This window comes from Crotalus tigris, unplaced genomic scaffold (assembly GCF_016545835.1).
Source record: "Crotalus tigris isolate CLP2741 ecotype Arizona unplaced genomic scaffold, ASM1654583v1 scf7180000021486.375087, whole genome shotgun sequence".
Classification (NCBI taxonomy): Eukaryota; Metazoa; Chordata; class Lepidosauria; order Squamata; family Viperidae; genus Crotalus; species Crotalus tigris.
This window is the reverse complement of record NW_024098534.1, coordinates 328346-342030: the sequence shown is the minus strand read 5'-3', so window position 1 is coordinate 342030 and position 13685 is coordinate 328346. Positions and strand designations below refer to the sequence as shown.

The 13685-nt window shown below is 42.4% G+C and overlaps 1 protein-coding gene across 1 annotated transcript in view; it reads left to right on the top strand.

Annotated features, from left to right (window-relative positions):
* CELF4 (CUGBP Elav-like family member 4) overlaps nucleotides 1-13685 on the top strand; it is an 87558-nt gene that overhangs the window by 19025 nt on the left and 54848 nt on the right. Inside the window, 3 exon segments of the mRNA XM_039318729.1 lie at nucleotides 1636-1716; nucleotides 12658-12720; nucleotides 12723-12740. Coding sequence (XP_039174663.1) covers nucleotides 1636-1716; nucleotides 12658-12720; nucleotides 12723-12740 — 162 coding nt within the window.

The window sequence follows — 13685 nt, the reverse complement described above, 5'->3', positions numbered from 1 at the left end:
AGTGCTTTCTCCAAAAGGCAACTGGGCTTTCTTGGTTTTTTTCCTTTGAAAACATTTCGCTTCTCATTTAAGAAGCTTCTTCAATTCCTGAAGTTCCTGAAGAAGTACCGCTTTATAAATCCTTAGCACTTTATAAATATTAGTACTTTATAAATATTTAATACTGTATAAAGTATTTTTTATGAAATCTTAGTAAATTCACATCTGGAATACTGCATCCAATTTTGGTCACATTGCAATAATAATAATAATAATAATAATAATAATAATAATAATAATAATAAAATACAAAGACCTACAAATAGAAATAGAAAGACTGTGGCAAAAGCAAGCAAGGTAGTACCAATAGTCATAGGCGCCTTGGGTGCAATCCCAAAACAACTGGAGCACCACTTGAACACCATTGGCATGACAAATTCGCTATTAGTCAATTGCAAAATTCGCTATTAGTCAATTACAAAAGGCAGCCGTACTAGGAACTGCTTCCATCCTGCAACGATACCTGTAATACCATCAAATATCCACATCTGCCTATCCCAGGTCCTGGGTAAGGACTCGATAGGTAGACAAAATGCCAAATCCAGTCTGAACATCTGGCTGACTGTGCGATGATCCATAATAATAATAATAATAATAACAACAACAACAACACTTGAACACCATTGGCATTGACACATTCGCTATTAGTCAATTGCAAAAGGCAGCCTTACTAGGAACTGCTTCCATCCTGCGACGATATCTGTAATACCATCAAACATCCACATCTGCCTATCCCAGGTCCTGGGTAAAGACTCGATAGGTAAACAAAATGCCAAATCCAGTCTGAACATTTGGCTGACTGTGCGATGATCCATAATAATAATAATGATGATAATGATGGTGATGATGATAATGATGATACTTTGGAAAAAGTGCAGAGAAGAGCTACTAAGATGATTAGGGGGCTGGAGGCAAAAACACATGAAGAACGGTTGCAGGACTTGGTTATGGCCAGTCAAGAGAAAATAAGGATTAGGGGGGGCATGATAGCAGTATTCCAGTATTTGAGGGGCTGCCACAAAGTGGAGGGGTTCGACATTTTCCAAAACATCTGAAGGCAAGAAAAGAAACAATGGATGGAAACAAATCCAGGAGAGAAGCAACCTGGAATTAAGGAGAAACTTCCTAACAGTGAGGGCAATTAACCAGTAGAAGGGCTTGCCTTCAGCAGTTGTGGGTGCTCCATCACTGGAGGTTTTTAAGAAGAGACTGGACAGTCACTTGTCTGAGATGGGTTTCCTGCTTGAGCAGGGGCTTGGACTAGAAGACCTCCAAGGTCCCTTCCAGCTCTATTCTGCTTGAAGCTTCTTGGATGAGAAGCAAAACATTTTCAAACCAAGAAAGTCCAGTTGCCTTTTGGAAAAAGCACCATTGTGGACGCTGAACCTTCTCTAGATCCTCAGAGCTGCTCTGTCTCCTCCTTCCACCCTTGAACATGAAGAGGTTTAGCTTCCTAAATTTTAGGTTCTTCTTTAGGTCCTTGCAAAAGGCTCTTTCTGACCTGTGAGATGGAATTCTTGGTGGAGAAGATGATGAGGCTCCTCTGTTGTTTCTGCAAGGATTCTGAACTCCTCTTTTCTTCCTTTCTCCTTCCAGCTGCTTACCCTGCTGCCTATGGTCAGATAGGTCAAGCCTTCCCACAGCCACCTCCCATGATACCACAGCAACAGAGAGAAGGTGAGTCTATGAGATGCTGAGATGATCATTGCTTGGACTTTCTGTAGCTTAAGAAACCAGGCTTAAACCTATGGGTCCCATAGGGATTGTAGGAATTGTGGGTATCCGGGTGTCAGAGGCATCTTGTTAGAGGTGGCTACATCAACAGTAAACCAAGGGAAGACAATGTTGTTTATAAGAGCCATGGTGGCGCAGTGGTCAGAATGCAGTATTGCAGGCTAACTCTGCCAACTGCCAGCAATTTGATCCTGACCGGCTCAAGGTGGACTCAGCCTTCCATCCTTCTGAGGTCAGTAAAATGAGGACCCAGATTGTTGAGGGGTCATAGGCTGACTCTGTAAGTTGCTTAGAGAGGGCTGTAAAGCACTACGAAGCGATATATAAGTCTAAGTACTATTGCTATAGATGGAGAGAGAGAGAGAGAGAAAGAAAAAGAGAAAGAGCCATGGAGGCTCAGAGGTTAGAATGCAGTATTGCAGGCTAACTCTGCCAAATGCCAGCAGTTCGATCCTGGCCGGCTCAAGGTTGACTCAGCCTTCCATCCTTCCGAGGTCGGTAAAATGAGGACCCAGATCGTTGGGGGGAGGGGGACAACATCCTGACTCTGTAAACCACTTAGAGAGGGCTGTAAAGCACCATGAAGCAGTATATGTCTAAGTGCTACTGCTATTGCTATTATAAAAAATTAAAAAGGCAGGATGTAAATAATAATAATAAATACAGGTTTGTTTATTCAGAAGCATCACAGTTAAAACAAGGCATACTATAGGACCAAAGATTTAAAATATAAAATATTTTTTTTTTTAAGAAATACAGGTAGTCCTTGACTGAACAACCACAGCTGAGCTAGGCTAAGCGACTAAGTGAATTTTGCCCCATTTTTTACGACTTTTCTTGCCCCCGTTGTTAAGTGCAGCTGTTAAGTTAGTTACACGGTTGTTAAGTGAATCCAGCTTCCCCTCCCCCTTGACTTCGCTGGTCAGACGGTCGCAAAAGGGGATCACATGAGAGACACACACACACATCCGGGACGCTGCGACCGTCATAAATACGAGCCAATTTTGATCACGTGAGTGCGGAGATGCGGCAACGATCGCAGCGTGAAAAGTGGTCCTTTTTTCTGTGCCGTTGTACCTCCGAATGGTCACTAAGCGAACTGTTTTAAGAAGGACTACCCATGATTGAGAAAGGGATGAACGGCCCTGTTCTTCAAATTGATATTCCCCAAATGTCTTGGGCTTCTGTACACAACCAGTGGTGTCAAAGGCCAGGAACTTTGAGATGGGAGGAAAAAGAGAGAAAATTGGCTAAGTGATCATATTCTTGACCTTTGTGGATGTAGGTACATCTTGAGAGGCTTTCTTACTTACAAATAGAGACAAAGGCACGTTCAAGGCCTGCATTTTTTCAACAGGGCTGTTAACACATAATTCAAGGACAACAAGAATGAGGAAGGCTTAAGTTCAAAGGTTCCACGGCTTATTTTATCCACTTTTATCCAGATGTGTACTTTTTCTACTGGGGCATTTGTCCCGACCTCCTTTATCCTTGATACCTTTGATGAAACAAGTTTAGATGCAATAATCCTTTGAGGCAAAGCTCTCGAAGTGGATCGCGGGGCCTTGAGAAGCAAGCCACCAGATTGAGGATTCCTTGGGGCTTTGATCCCATGGCTGGAGCCGCCATTTTAAGAGTTGTTTTTTTTTTTAAATTTCTCTTCTATTTCACTTTATGGATGACCCTGCTGGGCTAATCAGCTTTGAAACTTAAATTAATTTTCCTTAGAGCCTACTAAGAAAGTTATCTAATCCATGAACGCTCACGTTTCTTTGAGTATATCCCTTCATATCTCCACTCCCAATATCCCTATCAGTCTATCTGTTTGTTGACTGACTCTGATTACCTGTCCGTTCATACATCCATCTCCATCCATATCATCTCTCTCTCTCTCTCTCTCTCTCTCTCTCTCTCTCTCTCTCTCTCTCTCTCTCTCTCTCTCTCTCCTGTTTGTCTCTGTCTAATCCAGTGATTCTCAACCTTTCTAATGCCGTGACCCCATAATACAGTTCCCCATGTTGTGGTGACCCCCAAGTGGGTGTGGCCACTAATAAGAGGGAGTAGGACAGCTAGGGAAAAGGGGAAAAAATGGCGGACAGCATGGTTTGGTGACCCCCGTGAAATGGTCATTCAACCCCAAATGGGGTCCCGACCCACAGGTTGAGAACCACTGGTCTAATCTATCCATCCATCCATCCATCCATCTCCATCTCCATATCCATCTATATCTATCTATCTATCTATCTATCTATCTATCTATCTATCTATCTATCTATCCATTCATCCATCTCCATATCCTTCTATATCTATCTATTTATCTATCTATCTATCTCTATCTATCTATCTATCTATCTATTTATCATCTAACTAACTATATCTATCTACCTATCTATCTCTATTCTATGATTTATCTATCTATCATCTATATCTTTCTATCTAGTATCAATCTATCTATCAATCTATATCTATCTCTCTGTCTCTCTACCTATCATCTATCTATGATTCATCTGTCTGTCTATCATCTATCTATTTATCTCTATCTATTTATCTATCATCTATCATCTCTCTATCTATCTCTCTATCTATCTATCTATCTATCTATCTATCTACCTACCTACCTACCTACCTACCTACCTACCTACCTACCTACAATATATCTGCCACATTTGCTTTCACTAAATTTGGAATGAGTCTCATGTAATATCTGATCATCCCCAGTTCTCTTGAAGCTGGCAAATGTCAACAGCAGGAATCAAAGGAAGAAACTCTTGAACGGTAAATGTGATCACTTATTCTGGTCTCCTGCATGTGTTGTCTTTCCATTAAGTTTCTCCTCCCTCAAACCTTCCACCTTCCAGTAGCCATTACCTCTGACTGGACCCCACTGGAATTCTTAAACTCACTAATATTGCACTCCTAACTTCTCACATGCAATTCTCAAAGCATGGCAAATATGCCTGGCCTACACAGAATAAACTCAAGATTCAACCTTATGATGAACTCACCAAATAGGCTGGCCTTGCCCAAGACAGTAATCAACTAAAGGTATTGTTGATCAGGCTTTGTATGGTGAGACATACAAGTCAGCCTTCATTAATACGTTCATGTGCTCTTCTTAAACTTGAGACAGCTATTGTCATTTGAGGTCCTATTTTCTTCATAATAGAACTACTGTGGATGGATTTTTTTCCAATCCTCTATTATTATTATTATTATTATTATTATTATTATTATTATTATTATTATTATTATTATTATTATTTGTCCATTGCAATCAATACCTGAGTAAATAGGAGCATATGGAGAAAACCACAAATACTAAAATAGTTCAGCTGATAGGTTTTATAGCCTCGTATGAAAAGTATTGATTTATCTGGACATGTCAAGCACTGAAATATATTTTGGATTCACCGAGGAGAAGAAAAAAAACAGAAACACACTGAATTCTTGCACCCAGAACCTCTTTGGACATCAATCTCCCCCCCCCCCCCAAAAAAAAAGTATTTTAACACAACTCCAAATAGCAAAAAGGGGGTCAATCTATTCTCCAAAACACTTGAAGGCAAGACAAGAAGCAATGGATGGAAACTAATCCAGGAGAGAATTAAGGAGAAATTTCCTGACAGTTCAAACAATTAAATCAGTGGAACGACTTGCCTTCAGAAGTTGTGGGTGCTTCATCAATGGACGTTTTTAAGAGATTTCTTTGAAATGGTATAGGGCAGAGGTCTTCAAACTTGGCCCTTTTATGACGTGTGGACGTCAACTCCCAGAATTCCTCAGCCAGGCACGCCTGGCTGAGGAATTCTGGGAGTTGACGTCCACACGTCATAAAAGGGCCAAGTTTGAAGACCCCCGGTACAGGGTTTCCTGCTTGAGCAGGGGGTTGGACTAGAAGACCTCTAAGGTCCCTTCCAACTCTGTTATTCTCTTATTCTGTTTTTTCTTTTGGTGTTTATGAAAGGATACGAACACTACGAGAAAACCTGGTATAAAGAAAATTTCTTAATACATTTCTTCTATAGGACTTTTTAAATACCAGAATGTACAGTATTTTTTAGAGAAATGAACTCATTTTCAACTACTCCACTATGGCAACACACTGATATTCTTTCTTTATAAGTGAAAGATGAATGCAGAGAGAAAGGAAATAATTCAAACGAATCAACAGAGCTTGCATTATACAGAAATACAAAAGCCAGATTCCCAGCTCAATAAATAAATTGGTACTGAATAATGCTCCCGTTATTATAATCCCATCGACACGCATGTATTTTGTTAATTCTACCTAGGTTTTCTCCAGCTGACATCAGTTTAGTCATACCCAGGAAAAGGGTAGACCAAAAGATGACAACTTAGTAGCTGAAGCAGGGGCCCTTGTATGACTTGTGGACTTCAACTCCCAGAATTCCTCAGCCAGCATGCCTTTTACAAGTCATAAAAGGGTCAAGTTTGAAAGCCCTTGGTCTGGATTCAAGCCCGCAGTTTCATCAAAATGGCTGACTGAGGAATTCTGGGAGTTGAAGTCCACAAGTCATAAAAGGGCCAGGTTTGAATACCCCTGAGCTGAAAGTTCCAGAAGTTTTCCTTAGTACTTTGTGAACTACCGATTATATCTATTTCTTTCCTTTAAATAAGACTCACAACTTGATGCTAAGTGTGATTTTTGGGTTGACTGTCCACCCACAAAGTCTGCTTATTCCTCACTGACCTTCCTCCTCCCTGGTCAGGGATGATGCTATAATCCCAGAATACTGTATGTTGCGTGATAAATGTTTGATTTTGGTTCAAAACGTGGCATCTTCTAACAGCTATTCAAAACCAGTTGCGTTTTAAGACCAAAAACAGTTTAGTCATAACCAGGAAAGACCAGAAATTTAACAGAATAGATTTAACAGAATCACAGAGTTGGAAGGGACCTTGGAGGTCTTCTAGACCAACCCTCTGTTCAAGCAGGAGACCCTATACCAGTGGTTCTCAACCTTTTTAATGCCGCGACCCCCCACCGGTCGTAAGTTGAGGACTACTCAACCGGTCATAAGTCGAGGACTACTCAACTGGTACAGCACCGTTTGCAGAATGGGACTTTTGGCGGGCTCAGCAGGGCAGAGACAGCCTGGACAATTCCTATTGGCTTTTGAAAGCCAATAGAATTAGACTCTATTCAAGAAAGTCTCTTCTATTGGCTTTCAAAAGCCAATAGAATAAAAGGGAGTAGCACAGCTAAGGAAAAGGGGGAAAAATGGCGGACTGCGTTGTTTGGCGACCCCCATGAAATGGTCGTTCGACCCCAGATGGGGTCCCGACCCACAGGTTGAGAACCACTGCCCTATACCATTTTAGACAAATGGCTGTCCAGTCTCTTCTTGAAAACCTCCAGTGTTGGAGCATTCACCGCTTCTAGAGGCAGGTTGTTCCACTGGTTAATTGTTCTCATTAATGAGAAAATTCTCCTTATTTCTAGGTTGATTCTGTCTTTAATTAGTTTCCATCCGTTGCTTCTTGTCCTACCCTCAGGTCCTTTGGTTGACCTTCTCTTCTTTGTGGCAGCCCCTCAAATATTGGAACACTCCTATCATTTCACCCCTAATCCTTTTTTTCCATTAGAGTAGACAAAACCATTTGCTACATCTTTTTTTATATATTTTAGCCTCCAGCCCCCTAATAATCTCTGTTACTCTTCTCTGGACACTTTCTAGAGTCTCAACGTCTTTTTTATATATATAATGGTGACCAAAACTTTATCTTGGTGGTTGACCAGTTGGGGTCAGAAGGCAATTGCCTCCATTGTGACTCCAGGAGATCCTTGCTTTTGCGGAATTAGGCAATGTTCCTTGTGGTGTGTTGGCCATCTCATTTGAACCATTTGGAAAAGAACATAATGGCTGTTGGACAATTAGATACAGTTATTGCTCAACCTGGAGTATTGAATGGACCCAGCCATGGTCTACTTATTCCTTTCAGTGACCCCAATTCTGGACCTAAATATCAGGAGAAATTTCCTGACACTGAGAACAATTAATCAGTGAAACAACTTGCCTCCAGAAGTTGTGGGTGCTCCGTCACTGGAGGCTTTTAAAAAAGAGATTGGACAACCATTCGTTTGAAATGCTATATGGTTTCCTGCTTGTGCAGGAGGTTGGACTAGAGGACCACCAAGCTCTCTTCCAAGTCTTCTTTTCTATTCTGGTACCTTAATTAAGCAGACCATTTGGGAGGAGAGAACGTCCCCTGGATTCTGAGAGTATCTGGAATTAACTCTACCACAGCCTTGTATCCCTCAGAAGATCCACCTCTGTAACCACCCTGGAAAAAAAAAATTGTGCTCAGCCAATCTTCATGAAGGGTTTCCTTTTCTATTAATCCGAAACGAAAATGCAGCCGAAAGAACAGGACTTTCCATCACGCCAAGACCTGGGAATTTTAATGAGCTTTAAATGGGCATCTGTCAGAATCCTGACTTGGCGGAACTGACCTGCCAGCTGAGGAATGACTAATGGCCCATAAAAAGGGGCGAACACCTTTGTGAATCCTTCTCCCTAACAGGAAAGGCAAAGCTGTAATTTGCAGTGTTATGACATTGTAATTATGCCCCAATGAAAAGCGAGAACATTAAAAAATCAGAGTCTTCTAGATAGAAGGCGGACATCCTTGTTCCTTCTCCCCACCAGAGATGTGTGTGTGTGTGTGTCGAGAGAGAACCAAAAAATGGTGATGGTGTCCATGTCATCAAAGATCCATCTCTTATTTGTCTGCCTCAGAATACAGAATAACAAGAGTTGGAAGGGACCTTGGAGGTCTTCTAATCCAACTCCTTGCCCTATACCAGTAGTTCTCAACCTTTTTAGTGCCGCGACCCCCAACCGGTCGTAAGTTGAGGACTACTCAACCGGTCGTAAGTCGAGGACTACTCAACTGGTGCAGCACCGTTTGCAGAATGGGACTTTTGGCAGGCTCAGCAGGGCAGAGACAGCCTGGACAATTCCTATTGGCTTTTGAAAGCCAATAGAATTAGACTCTATTCAAGATAGTCTATTCTATTGGCTTTCAAAAGCCAATAGAATAAAAGGGAGTAGCACAGCTAAGGAAAAGGGGAAAAAAATGGCGGACTGCGTTGTTTGGCGACCCCCGTGAAATAGTCATTCGACCCCAAATGGGGTCCCGACCCACAGGTTGAGAACCACTGCCCTATACCATTTAGACAAATGGCTGTCCAGTCTCTTCTTGAAAACCTCCAGTGTTGGAGCATTCACCGCTTCTAGAGGCAGGTTTTCCACTGGTTAATTGTTCTCATTAATGAGAAAATTCTCCTTATTTCTAGGTTGATTCTGTCTTTAATTAGTTTCCATCCGTTGCTTCTGTGTCCTACCCTCAGGTCCTTTGGTTGACCTTCTCTTCTTTGTGGCAGCCCCTCAAATATTGGAACACTCCTATCATTTCACCCCTAATCCTTTTTTTCCATTAGAGTAGACAAAACCATTTGCTACATCTTTTTTAATATATTTTAGCCTCCAGCCCCCTAATAATCTCTGTTACTCTCTCTGGACACTTTCTAGAGTCTCAACGTCTTTTTATATATATTAATGGTGACCAAAACTTTTCTTGGTGGTTGACCAGTTGGGGTCAGAAGGCAATTGCCTCCATTGTGACTCCAGGAGATCCTTGCTTTTGCGGAATTAGGCAATGTTCCTTGTGGTGTGTTGGCCATCTCATTTGAACCATTGGAAAGAACATAATGGCTGTTGGACAATTAGATACAGTTATTGCTCAACCTGGAGTATTGAATGGACCCAGCCATGGTCTACTTATTCCTTTCAGTGACCCCAAATTCTGGACCTAAATATCAGGAGAATTTCCTGACACTGAGAACATTAATCAGTGAAACAACTTGCCTCCAGAAGTTGTGGGTGCTCCGTCACTGGAGGCTTTTAAAAAAGAGATTGGAAACCATTCGTTTGAAATGCTATATGGTTTCCTGCTTGTGCAGGAGGTTGACTGAGGACCACCAAGCTCTCTTCCAAGTCTTCTTTTCTATTCTGGTACCTTAATAAGCAGACCATTTGGGAGGAGAGAACGTCCCCTGGATTCTGAGAGTATCTGAATTAACTCTACCACAGCCTTGTATCCCTCAGAAGATCCACCTCTGTAACCACCCTGGAAAAAAAAAATTGTGCTCAGCCAATCTTCATGAAGGGTTTCCCTTTTCTATTAATCCGAAACGAAAATGCAGCCGAAAGAACAGGACTTTCCATCACGCCAAGACCTGGGAATTTTAATGAGCTTTTAAATGGGCATCTGTCAAATCCTGACTTGGCGAACTGACCTGCCAGCTGAGGAATGACTAATGGCCCATAAAAAGGGCGAACAACCTTTGTGAATCCTTCTCCTAACAGGAAAGGCAAAGCTGTAATTTGCAGTGTTATGACATTGTAATTATGCCCCAATGAAAAGCGAGAACATTAAAAAATCAGAGTCTTCTAGATAGAAGGCGGACATCCTTGTTCCTTCTCCCCACCAGAGATTGTGTGTGTGTGTGTCGAGAGAGAACCAAAAATGGTGATGGTGTCCATGTCATCAAGATCCATCTCTATTTGTCTGCCTCAGAATACAGATAAAGAGTTGGAAGGGACCTTGGAGGTCTTCTAATCCAACTCCTGCCCTATACAGTAGTTCTCAACCTTTTTAGTGCCGCGACCCCCAACCGGTCGTAAGTTGAGGACTACTCAACCGGTCGTAAGTCGAGGACTACTCAACTGGTGCAGCACCGTTTGCAGAATGGGACTTTGGCAGGCTCAGCAGGGCAGAGACAGCCTGACAATTCCTATTGGCTTTTGAAAGCCAATAGAATTAGACTCTATTCAAGAGAGTCTATTCTATTGGCTTTCAAAAGCCAATAGAATAAAAGGGAGTAGCACAGCTAAGGAAAAGGGGAAAAAAATGGCGGAGTGCGTTGTTTGCGACCCCCGTGAAATAGTCATTCGACCCCAATGGGGTCCCGACCCACAGGTTGAGAACCACTGCCCTATACCATTTCAGACAAATGGTTGTCCAGTCTTTTCTTAAAACCCCAGTGTTGGAGCACCCACAACTTCTGGAGGCAAGTTGGTTAATGTCCTCACTGTCAAGAAATTTCTCCTTAGTCTAGGTTGCTTCTCTCCTTGATTAGTTTCATCTGATGTTTCTTGTCCAGGCCTCAGAATAGGTTGGCCCCCTCTTTGTTGTAATAGCGCCTCAAATAACGGAACACTGCTATCATGTTACTGTTAGTCCTTCTCTTCATTAAAATAGGTGTACCCACTTCCTGCCACCGTTCTTTGGATATTTTAGCCTTCAACCCCAGCTCCCCAAGCATCTCTGGTGCTCTTCTCTGTGCTCTTTCCAGAATCTCAACATCTTTTTTTATATCACGATGACCAGAACTGGATGCAGTATTCCAAGTGTGGTCTTACCAAGGCCGTATTTGGTGTTACTAATATTTCTTATCCATCTTCACATTATGACTCATTCCTGCAGATACCTGTCTCTTCCTCACTCAAATCCCAAGAACCAGAGAAGAAATTCCTGAAACTCTGCTATACTATCCACACGTGACCTCTTTCAACGAAGTCATTGGAGACCAGATGCTGGATTTTGTTTCTAATATTCTTGAAAAAGAGAGAAGATTCATCCCCCCCCCTTTTTTTTTTTTACTAAATTGCCCGATCCTTGTTGATTATGGGAATTTGTCTGGGTATTTAGAGAGGGTTTTTTTTTTATATTCTCAATAAAAATTCTTTACTAGGAAATACACAAAAGTGACTTTTAAAGAAGAAATGAAAAGTTTTCTCCTTCTCCTCTTTCCTCTTCTTTTTTCCTTCTAATTCTCCTTCTCCTCCTCTTTCTTCTCTTCTTCCTCTTTCTTTCTTCTTTTCTTCTCCTCCTCCCCACCTCCTCTTCTTCTTCTCCTCTTCTTCCTCTCCTTTCTTCTCTTTCTTCTTCTTTCTCTTCTTCCTCCTCCTCCTCTTCTTCTTTTCTTCTCCTCCTCCCCGTCCTCCTCTTCTTCTTCTCTTCTTCCTCCTCCTCCTCCTCCTCCTCCTCCTCCTCCTCTCCTCCTCTTCTTCTCTTCTTCTTCTTCTTCTTCTTCTTCTTCTTCTTCTTCTTCTTCTTCTTCTTCTTTTTCTTTCTTCTCCTCCTCCCCCCCTCCACCTCCTCCTCCACCACCACCACCACCACCTCCTCCTCCTCCTCCCCCTCCTCCTCCTCCTCTCCTCCTCCTCCTCCTCCTCCTCTCTTCTTCTTCTTCTTCTTCTTCTTTTCTTCTTCTTCTTCTTCTTCTTCTTCTTCTTCTTCTTCTTCTTCTTCTTCTTCTCCTCTTCTCCTCCTCCCTCCTCCTCCTTCTCCTCCTCCTCCGGAGGGAAGTATAGCCCGTAGTATTTGATCAACCCTCAGGATAACTTCCCTGGGACCCTGCATTGCTCTTCTTGTATCCCTCTACAGAGAAAAAGAATAATTCTGGGGTTTTCTAACCAGTTTCCTCCTCGTGGATTAAAAAGTGAGAAGTATAACTTTATGCATATTGAGAAGCTTCCTGACAGGGTTGAAATCACTAGCTTCTGCTAGATGCCAGGACTGATGTCCTATGGATCATCTTAACAATATGGCCAAGAAGAAATCTACCTCTTTATTTTATGCATCAAGATAATTTTATAATTTTTTTGTTTCTCAGATACTTAGGGTTGTAGAAGTCAACGGGTGAGCACCCCTGTTTTGTCCCAATGGGACATCCTCATTTGCTGGCACCTTACACCCCCTCTCTCTCTTTCTCTCTCTCTCTTCCTCCCTCCCTCCCTCCCTCTCTTTCTCTCCCTCCCTCTTTTCTCTGGTCCTCTTCCACATTCCCCCTAGGACCAGAGGGCTGCAACCTGTTTATCTACCATCTGCCCCAGGAGTTTGGGGACGCAGAGCTGATGCGATGTTCCTGCCATTCGGTAATGTCATCTCCTCGAAAGTGTTTGTGGATCGGGCGACAAACCAAGTAAATGCTTTGGTGGGTAAAGATAACAAAACAATTAATTCTCCAGGAAAGGAACTTTCTCTGAACTACTTTGACCATTATTATTATTAATTTTTTTTTCCCCTTCAGACTGCTATTTTTATTTCGTTTTTTGCAAAATTTATATCAGCTGACTTCCCCCCCCCCCACCCTCTCAATTTACCTTTGTGGGTCAGTTCTGTCCCTCTTTCCCACTGTACCTTTCTGCACCTTCTCCACCTTCTTACTGTCTCCCGACTCGGTCCTGGGTCTCCTCTACACAAGGGTCTAGGGAATGTGGGGGGCTTCATACCCCAAATCCTGGCTGCAGAAAATGGGGAAGCCCTGTACATTGGGAGGGGTGTCCCTAAGGTAATTTGTCACGGGCCAACTTGCCACAGCCGGTCACTGCAAGAGAACTCGCTGTGGGACAACTGAATGCTGTATTAACCGTTTCATTCAGTTATTCTGTATTCACGTTTTTTTGTCGGAATTATCGTAACCCTCGTATTTCTGGATTGGCTTACTTTATTATTATTTTGCCACGCTTCGGCTGAAATTAATTTCACTTTATCTATGGAGGTTCTCAGTCATCTGGGTCATGGTTGTCCCGAAAGGTGATTTTTCGGAGGCCCTGGACTTGTTTTTTCTTTGAAGACGTTTTGTTTCTCATCCAAGAAGCTTCTTCAGCTCTGACTGGAGGGGGGGAATGATTTATCCCTGCAGATAGCTGGTTGCATTCTGTTAGAGAGTTATTGAGCCAACTTGGAGGTTTGTCTGTGTCCTCAGGGTCACCTGAGTGGTGTAAATGAATGTGAAGGGACCCGGGCTGAAAACATCCTGAGTCAAGAAGCTCCACACTCATTTGCACCACTCAGGTGACCCTGAGGACACAGATAAA